Below are 24,079 nucleotides of genomic sequence, written 5' to 3' on the forward strand. Positions count from 1 at the left end.
TGAGGGCCCATGGAGAGCCCTCAGCAGCCTCTGCTCCTCTCTCCACTGCCACAGCTCGAGGGAAATGGGCTCAGACAAACTGTTTGTCACCCTCACAATTTTCTTAGTTTGGGGATTATTTTTCCTCTCTTCTTTTTAATTCAGGTCATATCCTTCTGAGAAACACTAGTGTAAAAGGGCTGTGAATATATGGGGGCAAAGACTGGGATTTGAAATTGTTCTTGAGGTACTGAAGAAGTGACCTAGAAAAGGAGAGGTTTCAGTTTCATAAAGAAGTCACTAGAGACAAAGCCCTTGCCAGCGGGTTTAGGTGACCCTTGAAGCAGAAGAACAGATGTCCCTGTGGCAGCAGCATGGCTGGGATGACCAGGGATGCAGCATCTGCTGCCCAGAGGGAGGGATGGGGACAAGATTCTGCAGTGCTGGTGATTTGGGGGAGACCCTGCCCTTGCAGCTGGGTGCAGCCTGTACAGCTGCCAGTGAGGACCTTCATTTTGAGGAATGTTGTTTGACCTTTTTTTTGAGAAGTCACTGTTATAGTGTGATGTTGCAGTGATATAGTGTTATGATTTTGAGAATACAAGCGTTGTTGCATTTAATATTGCCATCACAGCAGCTTTCTACTTGTACTGCCACTGACCTCAAGTCCTTGCTGCCTGCAGGATTCTTTTTTTGTAAAACCCAAACCTATGCAGCTGCCATAGCTATGCCATAATAGCTTTTGAACCTTGAGTGCCAGTGGCCAGTAGCTGTATACTCAAATCCTTAAGTACATTTACCAAATCTCCAAAGACATGACAAAACTCTCCAGTGAATACCTTGGCTTTCCATCATGTGCTACCAGCTTTACAAGGGAAGGGGTTAAAAAAAACAGGACCTGAATAGAGTCAGTAAAAACACGGTGAGGGATTTTAATGCTTCAAATTTCTTTTTTTTTTTTTTCCCTACAGATGCTGTCTTTGATCTAGAAAGAAAATCCACTGTTTGTCAGACATTATAAATTATATCCCAAAGGCTAATTATAAAACCCCATCAGCTAAACAGCATTACAAAAACTAAGCTGTCTTGGATAGGAGCCGCTGGTCTGTGGATGAGAAAATGAATCCAGTCCCTTCCCACAGCGAGCTGGGCTGCAGTGGCTTTGTTCCCACCCAGAGAGGAGAAGGTTGGTGGGGAAGCAGTGGCCACACAGCGCCAAGGTGAACCCCCAGCCCTGGGCTGCCTCAGCCCTCCCTGTGCTGATTCCTGATGGAGCACTCCATGACCTGACTGCAGGGAACAGAGCCAAATGTGGAGCCCAGAGCAGCCTGAGAGAGCTGTGGGTTTGGCTACAAAGGGACAGGGAAAATGCCTTCTGATGAGAGAAGGGGGCTCCACCATGGGCTGAAGAAGTTCCCTTGTTGTGGGATGTGAAGAGTTTGGGTGGCCTGCATGTTGTCCACCTTTGTTAAACCAAGAGGTCTGATCTGTAACACCTGTCAGCCTCACCCTGTCCCCCTTGCCAGGCAGCCCCAACCAACACCTCTCTGTGCCCAAACAAACTGGTGGAAGGGCTGGCACATCAGCCCTGGAAGAGAAGGCAGGAGAGGGAAGCGTGGACGTCAGCAGCATTTAGCCATGGCCCTCGTGACAATGACAGCATGTTTGTGTCACTGGGTGAAGTCCCTGCCCCAGAGAGCAGCTCTGTGCTGACAGCCTGTCCCACTCACAGCAGGGCAGGGGTGGGCACGGTGTCACAGGAGGGCTGCCCAGGGTTTGCACAATCCTGCTGGAGCACTATCACTTAGATAAGCTGTGTGTCTTATGGTCAGGTCAGGACAACCCAGACAGAGTCAGCACAGACTGCAATAGCACCAGGTGCTCTCAGGGAGTGGGGATAATTAGTAGTTTTGTTTACATAATAAAAATTTTGGCTTTAACTATGTTTTAATACTTCTAGGTAGTTGTTTCTAAAGGTACTTTCAAGACATTCAGTTGGTGAAGTGAGAACAACAGAACTTGTGATGGTTTAGGTTCAGCAAAAATATCCATTGCCCTGACCCCAACCCTTCTCCCTCAAAGGGTTTGTTGGGTGGTTGATAAGAAGTTGATAATTCAACAAAATTCACTGTGCCTGTTAATAATTCTTCTATAAAAGCCACAGGTTTTCCCCTGTGTACTTCAGTCACTTTTAGCATGAAGGGACTCATCCTGGCCCTGGTGCTCGCCCTCGTGGGTAAGTAGAAGCTTTACCATCACTGCTGAGCTGTGACAGCCAGTGTGATCCTGGGCAAATGCATCTCCTTGGGGCTTTTCAGGGATATTTACAACTTCATTTGCTGAAGTCCTTTAATAGCTTCAGCTGTAAACTGTTAGATTTCTGTGCTAAGCTCAGCAGCAAAGCCAAGCAAGCAGCAGCTAGTGAGCAGGGCTGGCATGGGCTTGGTGTCCTGGGGGTGTGGGGTGAGCCCCATTTCTGGTGGTTTGCCAACCATTGGCATGCTGACTTAATGAATAATACATTAAAGGATCTACAGAAATGTTTTTTTTCATTAACACTTCTCTTTCCTTCCTCACAGAGGGCCAGAAGCAGGACCTTGGTAAGTGGCTCCCCTGCCAGGCAGCAGCTCCCTTGCTGCCTTCCCTCACAGCCTGGCCTTGCCCGCTGCTTGCCCCTGTTTTGTGGCAGTGGCAGCTTCATCTTTCTTTGCTGGGCTGGTTCAAGTAACATCACAACAGTCATGGAAGTGTTTGTGTTATATTTTTTCCCTATCAGAGCCTGTTTTTCACATGGGCAAGACCTACCTGTACAGCTATGAGAGCATCATTATGCACGGGCTCCCTGACAGGAGCATGGCCACGGCAGGGCTGAGGCTGGCCAGCAAGGTGGAGATCAGCCGTGTGTCCCTCAGTGAGCACCTTCTGCAGGTAAATCACCATGGCCATAGGAGCCCTCCCACCCTCCCACCGAGATCATGCAGCTAAAGATGCTTCCTTCACTCCTCCAGGCTGGCAGAACAAGTGACAAAAATATGTAGAGCTCTCACAAAAGCTGTGGGCCCTACCCACTGCTGAGATGGCCCTCCAGGCCCCAGCAGTTTCCCTGAGGCAGTGAAGATTCCCCAGCAGGGACAGAGGTGTGGACATGGGCACTGAGCTCTGCACCCTGCACACCAAGTTATGGGTGGGGAGAGCTGGGGGCACTGCTGAAGGGTCTGCAGCTCATCCAGAACGCTTTGGTCACTGGCAGGGACCTACAGAGAGCACCACAGGCTGGCTCACAGCCTGCTCCTCTGCAGGAAGGAGCTGGAGCTGCTTCTCTCTGCTGCCATCAGTGCCTGAGGCCCCCTGACTAAAGCTACCCTAGGTTCACCTCCATACAAAATATGGCTGGCAGCTGCTTTAAGCAACTGTCCTAACATGATTTTACTAAGGCAACACTAAGCTTGGGTATGAACATGAGCATTCTAGAATGAAATGTCCATGTTTTTTAACCTGGTCCATTGCCTAAAAAAAGCTCAGCACTGGAGTTCAGATATCACATGAGAAAGACCCAACTGTCTCCATTGTCCCCCTTTTGATATTCTTCACATAGGCATTAATTCAAATGTGAAGAATTCTAATGGTAATATCTGTGTTTATCATAATATCAGATCTAGAAGCATTTTTACTCATCAAAAAGATTAAATCAAACAGCTTAAAATATTGGCATGGCACGAAGGCCACAGACTAGGGACTGAGAAGACATGGAGAAAAACAGCACATGGAGAAAAAGCTCTGCCCTTAGCATTCACCTAGGAGTTTTCTCAGTCTGTAATCCTGCACATATGTAAGTGAAACAGTGGGAAGGAATATCTATTGTCAAACTGCACAGGGCTGCCATTGCAGGCTCTGTGTAACCTCGCTGGAGTTGAGACAGGAGCCTTGAGTAGGATTTAATTTGAGAAAATGTGACAAGAGCAAGCCACCCTTACAGCATCGATTATAAATGCCTAAAATAGAACAGAGCACTGAGCCCACACCTTTTCCCTCTGCAGGAACATGTACTTTAATGCACGAGGGTGGGAGGTGTGTGTGTGAGGGACTGGATGGGTCTGTGCTTGCAGGCACACACTTCCACTAGGTAGCAGTCAAGGACTTGAGCACAGGCTTTACAGCCAGAGGAGCTCAAGGGGTGTCAGCCACTTCCAAAGGTGTGAGCTCTGCTCCCATCAGCTGTGCCGTGCCTTTGGTGCTCGGGACGTGCTGGACCTGGAGCAGCAGCCAGAACAGTCCCTGTGTGCTCAGGCAGGCAGCTTGGGCAATAATGGCTTGGCTGCCTTGCAGACTGAAGGGAGATATCACTTGTCATCTGAGGGAAAGGAGTGAGTATCCTGCCTGTACTGATGGTTGGTAGCTGGTGTTTCACTCAGCCCACAAACTTAATCAGACTTGCTGAACTTTTGAATTCTGCTCACATAATCTTATTTTTCTGGCAGAAATCCTTCATGGAAGTTTGCATTTTCAAGGATGCTCCCTAGGCTGAGCACAGGAGTCCAAATTGGAAATTGTTTCCTGCAGTGTTAGACGAGTGACTTTTGTCTTGCCATGGAAGAGGAGTGTCCAGTTTCTGTATGATAGCACTATTTCAATCTGATGGTGAACAGTATGATTGTTCTCCTATTTTTGTTCACAGATTCGATCTCCAAAGCTGGAGGAACACAATGGCTTCTGGCCCACTGACTCCTTCACTCCGTCTTCGAGGCTCTCAGAAACCATTGCTGCCTGTCTCAGCCAGCCCTTTAAGTTTGAATACACTGAAGGAAGGGTTGGGAGTATTTTTGCCCCTGAGGACTGTCCTGTTCTGTGCACTAACCTAGCGAGAGGGGTTCTGAACATGCTGCAGATAACCATCAAAAAGACACAAAATGTGTATGAGCTACAGGAGGTTTGTTTTTTCCATTCTGATTTTGCTTTTAGTCTCATTTCAAATTAAAGAGTAAGTTATACTTCCCAGACCATTTCCTTTGACCTTTTTATTGCTGTTTCAAGTGGGCATTCACTGTGTTTAACCCATACTTGCAGGCTGGAATTGAAGGCATCTGCCAAACCAGATACGTTATCCAGGACGACAGCACGAATAAACGTGCCACAGTTTCCAAAAGCAAGGACCTGACAGACTGCCAGGACAAAGCAGTGAGGAACCTGGGGATGGCCTACATGCGGCCCTGCCCCACCTGCGCCCTGGTACGAGGGCAGGAGCCGCCCCTGCACTGCTGCTCGTGGGGCTTTGGCTCCTCTCCTCTTTGGCTCCACTCCTCCTCCTGGTGAGTGGGCTCACCAGCCCACTCCCATTTCTGAGTGGTCTCTTTGCACTTCTAGAAAGCCAGAAACATTAAGGGCACGGTGACATCCACCTACAAGATCAGGTATGACGACAGCGGGGCATCATTGACGTCCGCTACGTCAGACCAGGTGTACCAGATCTCTCCTTTCAATGAACCCAACGGGGCAGCAGTCGTGGAGGTGAGGTAGGCACTGTGCATGTCCTTACATTATCACAGCCAGGAGGAGATGCTTAAAACTGATTATATATTTGCTGTTGATTTGTGAGAGAACAAGAAGTGTCTGGCCTGTGGCTGCCAAGGGCCAAAACACCATACAGCTCCTGGGATGCCCAGCCCAGGATGCCCGGGGTGTTTCAGCTGGCCTGTGCCCTACTGTTTAGGCCACCCAAAACATCTGTCCAACCTCTCAGAGACTTTAGCAAGCTCTCACAAAGGCTTTTGCAGTCTATGACTTTTCCAGAAAATCCAGAGCCATGGATGAACAGAGAAGTGCCCCTCCATTTACAGTCCTGCTGGGTAACCCTCAGTCTGCTCCAACGCTGTGCAAGCCCTTCATGCACAGTGTGCTTGCTGTCTGCTGATGCATTTCCCTCTTTCCCTTGAAGGCAAGAGCTGTCCTTGGTGGGCACTAAAAGGCCTCCTCTCAGTGAACCAACAGTTCAGCTGCATAAACAGGGGAGTCTTCGTTACCATTTCTCAGGAGAGCTACTCCAGATGCCAATTCCTCTATTAAGGATAAAAAATCCAGATTTACAGGTATTAGAGGCTTACTTTCACCACTTTCACTATTTATAAGGTTAACAGGTCATCACGTAATTACTTTAGACGTGGATGCTTCCAGCTGTCTGTTTTTCCCCCAGCTAACAGAGACGCTGCGGCAATTGGTTCAGAATAATGAGAAAGGAGCCACCAAAGAAGCTACAGCCAAGTTCTTACAAATGATCCAGCTTTTTCGTGTAGCAACCCTTGACCAAATCGAGTCTTTGTGGCTGCAGTTTGTCAAGGAACTCCCCTACAGGTAACTATGGCCTTCAGCCAGGGATTCTGACCAGAGGCACACTGGGCAGTGAGGTGATGAGTGCTCCTTTCCCTGGCAGGCCCTGGTTCCTGAGTGCCATCTGTGCTGCTGGAGCCACTGACACGTTCAGATTCCTGAAGCAAAAAATCCATGACAAGAAGCTGAGCATCTGGGAAGCAACAGTGGCTCTCCCTCTTGCCTTCCATTTTGTTACACCAAACATCAAGACCCTGGAAATTGCCTCAGTGAGTACAGATCATTCGTCCTTTTGCTTTCCCTCTCACTCCCTTTTAAAGGTCAATTCATAGGATTATAAGTGAAAGATACAACACATTTCCATCTAAACTTATAAAATGCAATGTAGTAACAAAAATGGGAAATGCTTCAGAAAATGTTCCCAAACACTTGTTTCCAAAAGTTTGTAATTATATTTTATATTAAACCCCACAAACTATAAAAAAATTACTGTTGATTCTTTTTGCCAAATCAGAAGTTAAAAAGAAAAAAGACAAACTCAAGCAAATAATATGTAATCAGTATCTAAAGAGCATAAACATAACTGGGGCAAATCTACTTAATTTTCTTGTAGCTGAATGTCTAGCATTCGATTTAATTCCTGAAATTATTTAGAAACAGCACAAATTAATTTCATCTATTTCTCACATGCATTTATTGATAAATACAGCTCTAATTACTAGAAACTTGATACTTCTAAATGTAAAAATGATAAAATGTAAAAATGTAAATGTAAAAAATGATACTTCTCTCTTCTGCAGAGTTTTCTGACCTGTCCCGAAATCCAGAAAGTACTGATGCATAGGATAATTGTCTACCTAGGATATGGTAGCATGGTGAATAAATACTGTGCTCACGCTTTACTGTGTCCAAATGAACTTCTTCAGGTATGTGACTCTCATTTCTTACTCATAAAAGGTGAAAAATTTTTAAAAGTGCTTTTAATTTAGCTCTCACAATGCTGGCAATTAGGTAACTCACTATTTGCATGCCTCACTCAGCAATACAAAGACAGAATGAAACACTGATCTGATGCCTTTGAGAGAACAGGCTGGAATAGTTCAGAATTTCAAATGTAGTACTAGAAGCCCATTAGGATAATGGATCCTGTAACCAGCCTGAAACTGAGTTAAATTGTGACAAAACTCGGATTAAAGCAAAATAATCATGATTCTATGATTCCACTTTGACATTAGGTAGAGTACACTTAAAAAGACAGTGAAGTGTGAATATAAGCAAAGCTCTAGGTATGTCATAGGTTAGGGCTTCCAAGGAAGCCCTGCTACACAATTGCAGAAATATTCAGAATGTTGTCCTTGGACCGTGCAGCCCCAGCTCCTTGCTCAGCAGGACCACAGCACTGAGAAGGCCTTGCTGTGTTTGACATGTGTTTCAATCTTCCAAAATAAAGTGAAATAAAGCCACGCCACCAGAATGGTAATTCTACTTCTCAGAACAGCAGAACTGTTCAAGTAAACTTGAAATTATTGTAGGAAGTGAAAAATGCAAGTGCAATTTGGCAGGGTTGGCAGAGGTGGCCCTGGGAAGAACTGAGCTTGGCATCAGCTCCGCACTGCCTTTGGACTTGCAAAAGGCTCTTTGGTACAGGCAGCCACCTGGGATTGTCTCCTACACTCAGGCTCAGGCACAATTCAAAATCAACTACAACACTGTGCAAGGAGAAAACCAAGTTTATTTGTATGGTCCATGTTTAGCATCCTGATAATGACGGGATTTTCCTGGGAGAAAAGTCTGAAGAGCTCAGTTCTGGGATTTGCAGCAGTAATTGTTCTGCTTGCTATGGAAAGCACATTTTTATGCACTTCTACAAGATCATTGACCATTACCTGGTGAGGTTAACAGTGTCTGCTTCATTTTCAGCCACTCCATGACCTTGCTACTGAAGCCACCAGCAGAGGTGATGCCAAAGACATGTCCTTGGCCCTGAAAGCGATGGGCAATGCAGGAGAGCCAGCCAGTATCAAACGCATCCTGAAGTTTTTGCCAACGTTTTCTGCAGCTGCAGCTTCATTACCAAACAGAATTCATGTTGATGCTGTGTTGGCTTTAAGGAAAATTGCAAGAAAAGACCCTGCAAAAGTAACTGCAATTATTATTTAAACAAATGTCTTAAAGGGTATGGATTGGGTTTGCTTAGTGATTCAGGGATTACAAAGCCATCAGGTAATGTTAGCAACTCTGGACAGGCTTCTCGGTTACTGGTCTTCCTCCTGCCCATGCTGCAAACTCCTGACATCGTCCCATCCTTGCTGATATCCTGGGAAAGAGTGCTTTAGTCCCTGTAATGCTCATCCTAATGGCTGTTTCTCCCAGCCATGCTCACTGTGCACCCAGCAATATCTTCACTTTTGGTGACAGCTGCCGTGCCCACATCTCTTGTTTAGGGTTCTGTTCTCCATCCTCTGCAGAGCACATATGCACTGTTCTGGAAGCACTGCTCACAGGAAGTTATGGGCTTCTCAGAGGTTCTCTCCCCCCTGTAGGTAAGGGAGCTCACCCTGCAGGTGTTTATGGACAGCACGCTTGCTCCCAACGTCCGAATGGTGGCTTGTGTCGTTCTCTTCGAAACCAAGCCTGCTCTTCCAACAGTAACAGCTCTGGCCACCTCGCTGCTGACAGAGCCCAGCCTGCAAGTAGCCAGTTTTGCATATTCTCACATGAAGGCTTTGGCAGCAGGCAGGATCCCACAGCTCCATAAACTGTAAGTAGAGGAAGAAGTGTATTTTTAGTAGAAAACTGAGATTTTTTTTTTCCATGCAGTTTTCTAAGAATTTGGTCACAGTTTACTCTCTTCATATGATTTTAACTCTCTTACTCAGATCTGCTGCTTGCAACGTTGCCATTAAACTCCTGGGCCCCAGGCTTGACAGGCTGAGCTATCGCTACAGCAAGGTCATTCAGATCAGTGACTATTCCTGTGAGTACCAGCTGCATGTGCACTTCCTCAGCTTAGGTAGCCAAATGCCTCTATTGTGCTCTGTGATTTTCATCCAAAATCCAATCATGAACTGTGAGTTTAGTGCACTCTTGAAATAGAAAAAACAGAAGAACTTCCTAACAGGCAAAGTTTCCTGTGACTCTTCCAAATCCAAATCTCTGGTATCTGCTTGGGAAAGTGGTGCTTGCACACAGATTTAGGCCTCCTTTTTCAGTCCCTGGGCTTGTGTTGACTCTGCCCTAGAATAAAGTCCTCCTCTTGAGGTTGCAAGCTTGAGGACTTATGGGACTGAACCCTGACACAACCCGTTGTGATCTTGACCCCTCAGCACATAGCTGAGGTGGCTTATGTGCACCAGAACCTTGGAGACCCTAATTTCTGCTGCTTTTTATTCCTGTGACAGTTCAGTATCAGGCTGGTGCCATTTGGAGGGCTTATCTAATGAACAGTCCCAGCACCATGTTTCCATCTGACATAATCACAAAAGTAAGAGGCTATTATGCAAACACTGCAATGGATATTATCGAGGTAAGTATTGCATTAAGGCAGCCAGCTTTTGGACTGTGATGTAGTGTTTAACTCTAGTTCTGGCTGTGAGGGTGGATGTGGAAGGGAAAATTTAGATAATGATTATGATTTTACTTCTTTTATTTGGGCTTCTTGACACACACATTCATCAATGAACACATCCAGTATAGGCATGTAAGCCTAGGAGCGGAGGAAAGCTTATGCAGCAGAACATCCATCTGCCCACCTAAAGTCACATGGGATCCAGGGTATTTTGCATAAGTACAGGGAAATTAAATTTCAGCCAGCAGTACAGCCAGGGCAGCACAAAGCTCCATGTAACAGCATGCAGGAATTCACACAGCTTCTTGAGCAAGCTTTGTAGCCTGGGCTGAGTTCTGCCCTACCCTAAAATTATCCCTGCTGACTAATTTAAGGCTGGCTGGCTCAGCACATCCTCAGCATCTGCAGCCATAGCCTGCAGCCACCCACCAGGTACACATGTCCTTATAATGCAATGGCTTAATGAAACAAGTATTTCATGTGGCCTCAGTGAGTTAATCCCAGGCACAAGAGTTTTCCTGAGCTCTCTTGTACTGGGGCTGTGCTGCCTGACTCTTTCCTACAGGTGGCTTTCCGGTCACAAGGCCTCACCAAGCTCCTGAGGAAGCAGAACATTCCCTTTGCTGAGTATGACACGTACAAGACCTTGAAGGAGCTGGGTAAATCGGTATGTCTGGGCACCTTTCTGACCTGTCTGCATCAGACAGCTCCTCACAGCACCAGGGTTGCATCACCCACCCACTGAGCCATCCCTTTGATGTTTCTGGAAGAAAGGAGTCTGTCATCCTGTTCAGTCATGGAAAGCCGCACTTACATTGTACTTACTCTCTCAACAGGTGCCACCTTTTCACTCAACATGTGTTAGCTCTTAATGTATAGAACAAAAGATGAGGCTGCTGCTGAGAGCCAAAATGTTTTAAAGTGTATGTTAGAACACACTAAGTGGTTGTTCTTCTATTTTGAAATGATAATTGAATAAGGTTTTTCCTTCATGACTCCTTGGGTGTCACCTACTACTTACAGCAGCATAAATTACCTTGCCCTTACCTCATCCTTACATGGGGAAACTCCTTCTGAAATCAGCTATGCAATTAAGAAAGGCCACATTTGTTCAGACCTATAACATGCCTATTGGGTTTTTGGCTAAGGAACCACAGTTCTCATCCTTCAGATGGGATCTACTCTTTGTTAATACATTGCTTCACTTTAAATGATATTTTCTGCTCCTTCCCTTTCTCCCCATGTCTCCTAAACACCACAGTTTCTGGGATGGAAAGAACTGCCACCAGAAGACCCCCTGGTATCTGCTTACATCAAAGTATTCGGTCAAGAGATTGCCTTTGCTGACATTGACAAAGAGGCCATTCAACAGACGATGATGGTACTGACAAGGCTGTTGACTTTTTGTCTGCAATTCTGAATAACTTCCCTTCCGTGTCTCCTCTTACCTAACCTATTTCTCTGTTTCCAGAGTCTAACTGGATCATCAGACTGGCAGCCAGTAGTGAAAAAAGTGGTGGAGGAGGTCCAGAGAGGCATTTCAGGGCGATGGACCCTGCCAGTGCTGGTGGCTGAGATGAGGCACATCGTCCCCACCGTCGCTGGGCTGCCCCTGGAGCTCGGGCTGTGCGGGGCCGCGGTGGCCCAGGCTGCAGCTGATGGTGAGTGTGGGAAGGCAAACTGAGCAACTTCCCCACACAACTGTGGGTCCAGTCCCTCTGCTCAAACTGAATCCTCTATAATCTTGAAAGATACCCCAGTAATATTGAAACATTAGTGACCAGCTGCCTCCGAAGGATTTGAGAAGTAATTAGGATATGTCATTGAGATATATTTGTATAACTCTGGTTTGGTATTAGCAACCTTTAAATAACATGTAAAGTATTTCAAAATGTAAAAGCACTGCCCTTGCCTTAGTGACTATGCTTATTGAAAGTATTTTATTCCCATAATTTATTGTTTCTCTGTTCATATAATTTCTGTCTGTCTTTTTCAGTGGATGTAAAGGTATCACCACCAGTATCTGACAATTTTAAACCCTCACAGCTGTGGGAAACCAAGACGGATATTCATGCTGACATCAGGCCAAAGTAAATATTACATATATATTCACATACACACACAAGCATTAATATTTATAGTTATAGTTATATCTGACATAGATATGTTGTGACACAGATATAGCTATGTGTAGCTATACAGGTATCTTACTTGTCCCAGATTTTGGACAAATCTGCTAGTCTAGAGCAGCAAGATTGTGAGAATGTAACACAATCCCCTGATGCTTTACAACCCTGCAAATCCAGCAATGTGCATAGTATCCCACAGGATATTATGCTATTCTGCCACTGCAAGAAATGCTTGCATTTGTACCTGTTCAATGACTAAAGATACTCAGATGTGAAAATATATTATCTTACGTATCAAGTTTTTTGCAATTTCAGCATAGAATGGCATCATCACCTGGCATAAGCCAGAAGGATTTCAGGGAGCAAGGAGAAATGCTTCTGGATCTGCAAAAACAACAGTACTAATAATGATAATAGTAACAATGATGATAACAATAATAGGAGTGACAATATTATAAAAATAGGCAGAATTTGAAGCTATGAGATTCTGGAGTTAGCTTGTCCTCAAGCAATGACAATGACAATACCAGTGACAATGCAGTCAGAAGGTCCATGTTAGCTTTGTTTTTCAGACAAACCACGTTTTCCAGTGACATCTTAGCTTTTTTCTTATCCTGTTGTGATAAATCTCTTCATCCATCTGTAGTGGGTCTTACAATAAAAAGAACAGCATGAAAATGTACTTTTGCATTTCAAAGTTAAATTTTTGCATATTAATATATAATTATGCCTGGTTTTATTTCCACTCTTTCAGAGCATATTTTCATATGATTGCAATGATGGGGATTAACACACAGTACTTTCAGAGTGGTTTTGAATATCATGCAGAGTTCAGTGCCAACACTACAATGAAATTTGATGCCAGGATAAATATGAAAGAGAAAAATTTGAAGATTGAAACCCTTCCCTGCCATCAAGAGGTTGAGCTCGCAGCTGCGAGGTACAGAAGAGCTTTTCTCATTTTGCTTGCTCTGTGTTACTGATTTTGAGTTCCCTGTTATAAAATAACAAGTATACAACTACTTGTTAAGGGCTGCCATACCTCAGCAGTCACACAAAGCTTAGCACTGTCTTTTTTGCACCAGGAAAGATGGGTAGAGTGAAATCAGAAGGTGTTATTTCTGTGCCATTTATCACCTACACAGGAGTGAAGTTTATGCTATTTCAAGGAACATGGAAGAAGTAGATTCTGAAAAGAAATCCCAGATTTTCCCCAAAGGAGAAATACCAAGTATCTCTGACCCGGAGTCAACAGGAGGATCATCAAAACCTGGTGGCTGGAAGGTAAGGAAGCCTCTTGCTACCTGTACTGCAGACAGGCAGAGAGCAGAGAGCTCCCCTGAAGGGCTGGGCACCCCTGACATGGGAGCTGGCCAACCAGATCACAAACACAGGAATGGTGAAATTCAACAGGGGCCTGATACTTCCCACACCAAGCCTAAAACCCAATGGGTTCATTACATGATCCTACACAGTCCACTGACTTTCTTCACTGCATGCAGGCAGGGCTGCTTTGACAGCATGTCTTCCTATTTCTTTACAGTCATGGAAAGGTGTCTGAAATTCACATCCTCTGTACAATATCTCTTTTTTTTTTTTTTTCTTTTTAATCAGACTACTGGGAAAAATATGGTTCTTGGGCAGGATATAGATTTTTCTTCCCAAATCCTGAGATAACCCTGAGTGGATTGCAGGAGCACATTCTGTCATGTGCTCTTTAGCTCCTGAGGCTGGCATGGGAAGGCTGCACTGGCTTCCAGCAGGAGGACCAGAAGCCTGAAATGGATGCAGAGGCACTGCCCCTGCAAAGAGCCCTGCAGGTTCTCACTGGAAGTGTGTTTGTGAAGCATTGCCTGAGAAAGGGTGAGCAGGAGAGATGTCCTCTTCCACAGAGCATTTTGCAGGAAACTGCACTGCTTTCAGTGCCTGCATCTCTAATTCTAAGCATTGCTTCCTTCTTTAAGCAGGACTGTCATCATTCTCTTCATTAACTGGAGGAATTATTTTAAGAGCTGGGACAATTTTTTTTTTTATGGAAAATGACTTTATCTGCCTTATTTTTGTTTAATGCAGCAAAGCAGCATGCCTAATGCAATATCCAAAGGATACCAGCAAGGTCTAGAAGAGATACGTCACAACAATGCAAGAAGAAGATTTCACACACGCAGGTTCTGTAAAAAATTTGAAAGTTTGGGATGTTCTACTTGTCTCAGCCTTAAATCACAAAATTCTGCTTCCTTAAGAAATACCTATTTGCATGAATTATATGAAGAATTTGAAGCCAAAATAATTTTAAAGCCAGGTAAAATCATAAAAACAAGTTTTTCTGACAACCACTGTAGATAATGCTCAAGCAGCAAACCCTGGAATGCTTTTGCCTTTAGTTCGTACAGATGCTGACATTGACAAAATACAGCTGGAGGTTCAAGCAGGACCCAAAGCAGCTTCAAAAATAATTGAGGTATCAAGCTCAGGGTCAAAGGAAGAGGGAGAGGCAGCTCCATACGAGGACATTCAAGCTAAACTGAAGAAGATTCTAGGCATTGAAGAGGTGCTCATGGTAAGAGACTTTGAGCATCAGGGAGGGAAATATTTCCTATAATGAAGCCAAGGGTTTCTACTGCGGGAAACTGGTATGGGAAAGCAAGGAGCTGGGCTGGGAGGAATTCTATTTCTTTGGAAGCCTGTGGTGAGCATCTTGTCTGACAGCCAGGGAAATGTAACAGAACAAGCTATAAACTCATAATGCTTTCAACTGTTTTTGGAGGCTGCAAATAAGACACGGCGCCGCACAAAACGGATCAACCGAGAGTACAACACTGAACACACAGGCCTGTGGGCAGAGCCCAGCACACCCCACCTATCCAGCTCATCCTCCTCCTCTGCTGCTTCCTCTGCTGATGGCAGAGAGCCTGGAGATCATCACAGGAAAGATGAGAGAAGGCAGTCTGGGCAGGAGCGTGGCAGCAGGAGCAGCAGTGGGAGCTCTGCTGGCAGCACAGCATGCAGCAGCAGCAGCAGCAGCCAGGAGGACCACTCTGGGGACAGGCACTGCAGTGGGGACAGGGAATATTCCAACCAACAGGTAATTACCTTTTATTTTATAGTGACTGCTTTTGTACATCAGAAAATTGTGCTCATAGACTGTGGACCAAAGAAAGAGTAACCTTGGTTCTCTGAAGCATTTCAGACCAGAATTTTGACATTTCAGAATTTTTCACTGTAAAATGTTTAAAAAACTTAATTTTGCAGGGGGTTTTTTTCCATACTCAGAACTGAAATTCTTAATGCATTTTTCAAAAGCTAGTTCTTTATTTTCTCTTGGATCTTACATACTATCTGTTTTCACAGGCAAACCCACCTGTTTACCAACTTTTGTTTAAGCCAGTGGATGAACAGGTACATTTACTGCATGCAGCATGTACAACTAGTCTTGCTGTCTTTCTGCAATTAGATCCTAGTTCTCTGGGAGTGAAAATATGATAAATTAATTCTGCAACAGCTTCCAGTGGTAGGCACCTGCTTCAAGGTGATTCTTTGTTTTTGCAGGACACAGGAGGGGAAATCCTGAACATCAGCATCAGCTCTTCTTCTTCCTCAGCTAGTGATGAAGATTTCTCCAGAGCCATATCTCAGGTGAATGTCTAATCTGCAAGAAACCCAAACATTTACTTTGCATTTCCAGTTTTTGTATATTTATAACAGATAGGAAAATTACAGTGATTTAGCATAATAGGTATATAGAAAGAAATTGAACTGTTTCTTATTTTATTTTTTTAAAAAGGTGAGCACATTGGATAATCACTGACTGTAATTTAATATTAATTTAATACAGGTTATCTTTTTGAATGAAATTGGAATGTATTGCTGTATATGTTGAAATTTGTCTTGCTCAGCAAATAATTCACTATAAAAACCAGAACACTTTAGAAGTGCTGACCTGCTGGATCAGAAGCTGTTTTCAGGGATATTTTCCTTGTGTATCTTTCTGTAAAAGTTTAGGTGTTGACTCTGCCACTCTTTTGTTCATTAGGCATTGAAATTACAAAAAAATTTACAAAAAAATTCCCATCATAGTCTTACTTGCATTGGTCATGCCAGTGGTTTTACTATGGTAATTCTAATGCTTTCTTTGTGCCTTTGGTCTCTGTTTCCTCTCTACTCACCAAAGCCTGAATTCCTGGGAGACAGAAAGCCACCAATACTGGCTGCAGTTCTTCGTGCCATCTACAGAAACAAGCAGCCAACAGGATTTCAGCTTGTCCTGTACACTGACACACAGCCCAAGAGGTGGAGAATACAGATGTTTGGTTCAAGCATCACAGGACCAAGCAGATGGAAACTCTGTGCTGATGCTTCAGTAATAAATTACCGAAAAATATCAGTAAGTTTAAAATATCAATCGGCCCAAATTTAAATGAAACGTAATGATCTTACTATGGTTTATGTAAAAATTTATTTATTTTCCTTTACTAGGGTTCTCTTAAATGGGGTAAAAATTGCCAGGACTACCAGATTGCTACTCAGATTGCAACAGGACAATTTGCTGCTTACCCAGCTATGCAGATGAAGCTGGAGTGGCTGAAAGTGCCTTCAATAATCCGAACTACTGCAAGATGGTGAGATTTCACTTTAGTCTTTGAAAAATATATCTCAGTGCTCCAAATAATTGCAGGTTCAGTTCTGCAATTTCCAAGCTAGAAAAAAAACCCTTCAATCAGTAGGATTTCATAAAATCAGATTACAAATGTTTGCCTTCTCTGTATTCATTCCCTCAAAGCATAATTACTGCATTTTTGTATGCAAGAAAACCACTTGGGATGATGGGATTTCACCTAATCTATTGCAGACTTGTAATTTTAAGTGCCTGAATTAGGAGATTGTTCTTGTCATGCTTCCTGATTCATGGAGGCTCAGAGCAGAAGCCTGACCATGGGTCTCTGATGAAATCAGTCTCTTACTTAATTTCCTAATGCAGACACTTGCCTCTGGCTTCTAAAGCAGGTGATACAAATACTTCTCATAAAACTTATGCACATTAAATAACAAATATTTTATGACAGTTAATGTAAGAAAACTGAAAACTGTACATTCTGGGGTCCATTCACATGTTTCTCTTTTTTAATGAAATACCTGTTGCATTCATTCATTGTATCCCTCCACGCATCTGCCTGCAATAACATATAGATACACACTGAGGCCTCTTTTTTTGGCATAGTGCTACTAAAATACAGTCGTGCACAGCAACTCAGTTAACTAAATACACTTACAAGTTTTCACATTAAAGGCATACAGGTGATTTGATTAAAATCTCCTGAAGAAGGTAACTTTTTACATTAGATTGAATTACCCACATCTGTTATCTGCACTTATTAGAGGAGGGTAAACCACCCAATTGACTATCCTGGAGCAAAAACACAGAAGTTAGCTTTTTTTTTCTGCTCAGAGATTATGCCTTTTTATAAAGGAACATTTTCTGTATTTCTCTATCTGAGTCCCAAGATTGTTTGGAAACTCATTCATAGAGATCCCTCCATCAGCTTGTTGACAGTCTTAGTGGGCAAAGGATCCTTGCCTAAAGTTACCACTGCATGACTGACCTTCTAAAGTGAAATACTAATTTAGCATTGTTTTAGCATGTTAGTATTTGGTGGCTTATGTAATTGATGCCTATTTTTAAGTTTGAATGTGTTTAAAACAAATTTGCCCCACTTTTCTTCTCATATTACTCTTCCATCCAGACTCTTGAGATCTTTTACACCAATTAAAAAATAAATTTGCTGCCTCTCTTTCAATATACAACATCATGCATTACCAAACCCTGATGCAAAACATGCCCTGATGCTAACACATATGCATATTACTTTATGGAGGTATTTTAGTGTGAACAAATAATAATAATTTCTTTCAAAGACAGTTCATTTTAATAACTTCCTTTTTCCCCCCCAGGTTTTACTCATTTCTCCCAGGAGCTGCCTATTTGCTTGGGTTTTCCCAAAGGCAACAGCTTAGTCCCTCTCACCAGGCAACCTTGGTTATGGCTTTGACATCCCCAAGAACCTGTGATGTTGTCTTTAAGTTGCCAGAGGTAACAATTTCCATCATCTTTTATCCTGAAGCAATCAATACCTAGGAAATGGATTATTAAGGGATTTTTAACCTGCTGATTAAAAAAAAAACAAAACTATAAAGAAGCTGGCTTCAGAAGACATTATATTCATGCAGTTTGTTTTAGTATGAAAATATCTTACAACACATTTGTCTTTCACATGTATGCTTATTTCATTTGCTTACAAGCATATGAAATAAACAGGTTAGAAAACAATCATCATGACTGACAGCAAGTTAAAAAATAACTTATTAAAAAGCCCACTCCTCCCAAAATCTTAAGAAAGAAGACAGGTGTTCCTGTGGTCTGGAAAAGACAGCAAAACCAGGCTGTTGAGACAGCCAAACAGCAGCACTTGATGTACAGGCAGAAAGAATGTGAGTATCTCAGGTGAGCAAACTGCTCAGCCTGAGAACAAATGTGATGTACAGCTACCCAAAAAGCTGCAAATTGGTGACTATCCAAATTCATTTCTAGCACTGCTCTTCCACTGGTTGCAGATGTGTCACACTGTACAACTATTTCATGCTGTAGATAGAAGACTTGATTTCTTTTTCTCTCTGACAGAAATCCAGATGCTAATTTAGATTTCAGTCAGCACAGTTGTCTTGGAAAATTAGAGGAAAATGCTACCTTATCTCTATACTGTACTTTGCACTTCCATTCCCATTCATGCTTGTTTCCTGCCTGATTTTCAGCTCACAATTTACGACACAGCCATCAGTCTGCCCCTGCCAGTCCCTTCACATCTGGGCACAGCCATCTCAGCATCACCATCCCCTGGCTGGAAGGGCTTTTCCCAAGCAACACTTTCACTCATTGAAAGTCTTAAAGGTCAGCAAGTAACCATCTGCACAGCCATTGATTGACTCTGTAAATTTTGTATGATTTACACTTTTGATGTAATTTTTTTTTAACTTATCTATTCACTTAAAAATCAGTTGGATGTCTGATAGAAACAAAGCATCTCTATGAAAATCTGTGAAGCTGCAAAAATATAAAGAAATGGAGACACACTAGGAAGATTAAACATTCAATTCCATGCCAAATAATACTTTCAAATACTTCCATTCCCAATGCATCCATTTCAGCTTCACTGCAAAAATTGTTTGTGATGAAAATACAATACAAAATCTGTGAGAGGGACATCTAAGTAACCTCTGATTTAGGGTGCTCTGCTTGATTAGCACTGTTATGTTGAAGCTGAAACAGCTCCAAAAGTGTACTCATTAATTTCAAATCCTGCACTTTGAGTTTGAAGGGATTATTGTTTTATTAATGCTGTATTAACAGCTAATCACATTATACTTACTTAGGATAAGTTTTAAAATTAAAAGCTTTATGTAATCCTACAATAAGGAGTCACATTTTGCTTGGAATCAGTGGGATAATATCATACCATGCATATTTATAAGGCGTCCTTGTCCATAGCAAGGGGATTGGAATAAGATGATCTTTGAGGTTCCTTCAAACCTGAGCCATTCTATGGTATTTCTTAGGTAAACACCAGAACTAATCTGTATTAACTCCAATTGTTGCAAAATAATTTCTAATCAGAGCTGGTAGGATTTCCAACAAAATGCCATCACAGTGAAAAAGACAAAAATATAGTGTGGCATTTTTTCCTTCCCAACTTCTATTTCTAACCCTGGTTATGACTTCATAAAGGCATCTGCATTTCAGTAAACTTTCTCTAGTGGTAATGGTATGTGAATTGTTATCAACCCTTGTGAAATTCTTTTGATTACAACAAAGTTAGGAAAGCCAAAATGCCACAAACTGAGAGTTGCACCAGCTGTGAGCACAATTCATCTCACGCAATGCCTGAATCACAGGGGTGTTGTCCTGCTGCCTGGGGACTGGAAAAGTTTTACTTTTGAATTACTACAAATCTAAAATCTCATCTGACAGAATTAATTCATTTCTACATCAGAACATGCAGAATCAGAAGATTTTTTTCCTTTAATTACAAAACTAGAATAAAATATCTGTCTCATATAAATTATAAAATGCTTACTTTTTACTGGTTTTTTTTCTTTCAGGTCATTGTACAGTTTTCCAAAATAAGATCACAACTTTCAATGGTGTTGAATTTAACTATTCAATGCCTGTAAAGTGCTACCATGTCTTGGTGCAGGACTGTAGTCCAGAGCTTAAATTCCTGGTGATGGTGAAAAGACTTGAAGAGGCTGCTGACCTTATAGCAGTAAATGTCAGAGTCGCCAGCCAGTAAGTAATTGAAAACTTAATAAAAAATAGATGCCAAGCTGAATATGCTATAAATGAAGATCAGATTGGCAGGGCAGCATTAGATCCATGCAGAAAGTACTGATGTCAATGGAAAGATATCTAGGAGTGTCACTGAAATTTGGGACTTTGTCTTTTAAAAGTGCTTCTGAAATATATCTGAGGTTCATAGCAACCTCAAGACTTTAATGCCACATATTCTTCATTAATTTGTTGGAACTTAACCATCTCATTTCAGTACTTAGTGATTAGGCAGACACATAAATTTTAATCATTCGTCTGGCCTTCTACACTAAGCTAATAATTAGAACAAATTAGAACCCACACTCATTACACAGAGTTGTTGAGAAGTGGACATAGCTAAAAAGGGCATTACTTATCCCAGATTAGAGGCACTCTCTTAGGACATCTCTCAGTCGGTACATAATATTCTAATCTATTTGAAATTCATTTAAGATACACTTTGTTTCAGCCTGGAGCAATCACCCCTAAATTGTATGGGATTATGCATACTAAAATCATTGCAGGGAGTGTTCTTCAAAGCACATAAATAGACTTTGATCTGTAAGGTTTCATTACAAGTAATTGTTTATTTCTGAAAAATGTGTGCCTAACCGTGCCATAGTGTTAGAGAAACAGAGGGAATCCAGTATTCCCTGCACCTGTTTTGTGGAAGAACACAAGGATGCTTGTTTTATAGACTGTATCTTTTGTGATAAAGACATTCCTCATCACTGAATCATTCCTGATTGTTTCATGCAATTGTATGGATGTGCTTTTGATGTGCTTGAGCTTCATATTTCTTCTATTAGAGGAAACACTGCTCTGAAGAAAATACTACAATACACAACCTGTTCAGGCTGTAAGAGAACTGCCCTAGGGAACCCAACCTTCCTTTGAAATGTAAAGCACCTTCCATTTATGTGAAGGTCATAGCAATTGGGTGGCTCTGCAGCAAGGCTCCTGCAGCCTGGTGTCTCCCTGCCTGTGCCATGGCCATGAGCAGCCCCCCAGAGATGGGTACAGCCAGGAGAGGGGCACTGGGAGCCCTCCTGCTGGCACACTCACCTGGGCCCCCAGCCTTCCCCTAAAGGGCAGATTCATGCCAGGATGATATGAGCATCCTGCAGTGATGGTTCTGCCAGAACAGCAAATTATAAGCTGAGTAGGGCAAAGGAGAAGCATTTGTTTACACTAATTTCCTTTATTTAAAGTGAGATTGACATGTATGTTTCCAATGGACTCATCCAGTTGAAGATTAATGGTGTCCAAGCCCCAAAAGATTTTCCATACACATCTAATACTGGTAAGAGACTCATCTTTAGATTCTGTTTAATCTTTCCTGATCCTTTGATTAAGGAGAGGACATGATCCTGCAGACCCATCACAAGATAAAAGAGAAAGAGTTAGGAGACTAATTTGAGAAAGAGTTGGGAGACTTTAACATGCCTCCATGCAAGCTTTTCTCGTGGGTGGCAAGAAAGAGGAGCAAAGAAAGAGATGCTGGTCCTGTGTATCTTTGCACAGACCAAAAATGGAGGCCTGCAGTACATTTTGCTGATTCCAGAGACCCCCAGAACAGGAATTTAGATGACCCCTGTCACAGCCACCCCTGTGAGTGGCTTCAGCTCTTCCCAGGGCAGGGAGCAGTAGTCTTCTTACTTCCCACCATCTCTTTTGGGATTCTGTAGAGTGTGCATTATGTCCCCAGCAAATTAACAAAAGGTTCAGGGTGGATCCTAAAACAATAACTTCATTTTAGGAAAGATCACATTTTTCTTTTCTGTTGCAGCTGCAAGCATGCTGCTCAGCAGTGAAAAGAAAGGACTGACACTAAAGGCCCCAGATTATGGCATAGATAAAATATACTATGATGGGCATAAACTTGAGGTAATTTTTAAGTTACTTTCAGTGGGTTTAGTTTTAGAAGAAAAGCATTTACATGCAACTTTTCTGTATTTCCACAAAGATTCAAGTTGCTTTCTGGATGGCTGGAAAAACATGCGGCATTTGTGGAAAATATGATGCTGAGATAGAAAGAGAATATCAAACACCCAGTGGATATTTAGCTAAAGATGCTGTGAGTTTTGGTCACTCTTGGATTGTCTCAGAAGACCCCTGTACTGGAGGTACTAAGATGCCAACATATATTAATGTAATTGCCTTCATATAATTAATTAATCAATCAATCAATCACATGAATAGTTGGTTTATATTAATTGTAGCACAGTCATCTCATTTTTTGCTGATTTTGTGATTAGTAGCCACAGACTAAATGAAGAAAAAAAAATCTGTTTTTCCTGAGTTTGGTAGCTTACTGCAAGTTCTAGTTTTGTTGGGTTTTTATATCAACATCTTATGAATTTAGTAGTTACCTGGAGTTTGTGTTTTCAACTTAGAACTCTCTAAGTTGATAACTTAGTGTGAAAAGGAGGAAGTTTGACTGTTGACAAAAGTAATTTTATGTTATCTTTAATAGTTTCATTCTTTATTTTACTTCTGTTATTTACAGTCTTTTAGTTTAGATTTAAAATATCATATCTAGCCCTGACTATCAAACTAGAGGGCATTTGAGGTGGGAAAAACTTGTTTTAATGTCCTCAGGCTGAAGATTAACACAGTCTGAAAACTTCAGCCTGGGAATGACTGATTGTTCTTGCCATCCAGGTCCTACATAAAAACATGAATGTGTTGGTTACATTAGGGTGCACTACACATTTTGTGTGGAACACAACCCTGTGGGCATGTGTTGGCCTTTCTGTAATATTTTCTTAGATCAAGTTTCTCCGGGGTGGCTGGATCATAGACTTAAGGACTAAGCTACTCAGCCATGGCAAAGCAGGTGTGGTGCTGCTCACAGTACAGAGAGGATATGCCTTGGAGCCACTGCTGCCCCAAAATGAAGTGCTGTCTTAGTTTCAGTAAAGTTGAGTGTCAGCTGACCAAGGTTTTCACATGTATCTTTTCGGATTTGGACATCAGTGTCCCATCCAGATCCCATCTCTGTCCTTGCAACTGTGCTCCATGTGCCTCATTTTCTCACAGCCTGAGCCTTTGACAAAAAATTGATTCACTTCAACCTGATTACCTTCATCTAGCTGTGTCACACTGTTCATCCATTGGTCTTAGTGTTTGCCAGTTCTACAAATTAACTACTGAAGGCTATTTGTCTAAACTCTGTGCATGCTTTAAGAGAGTTCATGTTTTGTAGCTTGTAAACTGCAGCACAAACTTGTCAAAAGTGAGAAGCCACTTTCATTTGAGAAGGCAGCAGAAAAATGTTTCTCCGTGGAGCCAGTCCTTCGCTGTGTGAAAGGCTGCTCAGCAACCCAGACTGTTTCCGTGTCCGTGGGCTTCCACTGCGTTCCAGCCGGTGAGTCTGGTGAGCTGTGCACGCCACGCTGTGTCACCGGGGTTCTGTGAAAAACCGCACTGACACAGGAGCGCCCCGATGTAAAACCAACCCTGCTCTCCTTTCTCCCCCAGACTCCGCTCTCAGCCTGGACGGGCAGCTTCGGCTGGACCAGAAATCCGAGGATGTCGTGAGTTCGGTGTCCGCTCACACGGCGTGTTCGTGCCAGCAGCAGTGCCCGGCCTGAGCCCCGCTCCGGCCTCGCTCCGCCCGGCCGCCTCGGGCAGCGGGGATCGGCCCCGTGCCCTCCGGGAGGCCTCTCTGCTCTGCTTCTTCTCCCGGGGATCCTGGAAACAACCCGGGCACCCGGCCCC

At 42.9% G+C, this 24,079-nt stretch overlaps 1 protein-coding gene across 1 annotated transcript; it reads left to right on the forward strand.

The window, feature by feature from the left end:
• The first annotated feature begins 2,172 nt into the window (after positions 1-2,172).
• Positions 2,173-23,952, forward strand: LOC128943158 (vitellogenin-2-like). The gene is made up of 35 exons (XM_054285995.1): positions 2,173-2,215; positions 2,559-2,579; positions 2,756-2,907; positions 4,655-4,906; positions 5,044-5,205; positions 5,341-5,489; positions 5,912-6,062; positions 6,167-6,324; positions 6,404-6,569; positions 7,101-7,226; positions 8,221-8,439; positions 8,844-9,061; positions 9,180-9,277; positions 9,702-9,826; positions 10,434-10,535; positions 11,130-11,249; positions 11,340-11,529; positions 11,865-11,958; positions 12,752-12,937; positions 13,143-13,281; positions 14,071-14,299; positions 14,382-14,557; positions 14,765-15,082; positions 15,349-15,396; positions 15,547-15,633; positions 16,169-16,381; positions 16,474-16,616; positions 17,947-18,085; positions 18,805-18,940; positions 20,149-20,335; positions 21,568-21,659; positions 22,146-22,243; positions 22,323-22,482; positions 23,565-23,726; positions 23,840-23,952. The coding sequence occupies exons 1-35, from the start codon at positions 2,176-2,178 to the stop codon at positions 23,950-23,952; spliced, it is 5,169 nt and encodes a 1,722-aa protein (XP_054141970.1). The 5' UTR covers positions 2,173-2,175.
• Positions 23,953-24,079: the final 127 nt, after the last annotated feature.

This window comes from Melozone crissalis, unplaced genomic scaffold, assembly GCF_028551555.1.
Source record: "Melozone crissalis strain CALT ecotype California unplaced genomic scaffold, PUWL_Pcris_2 ptg000045l_1, whole genome shotgun sequence".
NCBI classification, from domain to species: Eukaryota; Metazoa; Chordata; class Aves; order Passeriformes; family Passerellidae; genus Melozone; species Melozone crissalis.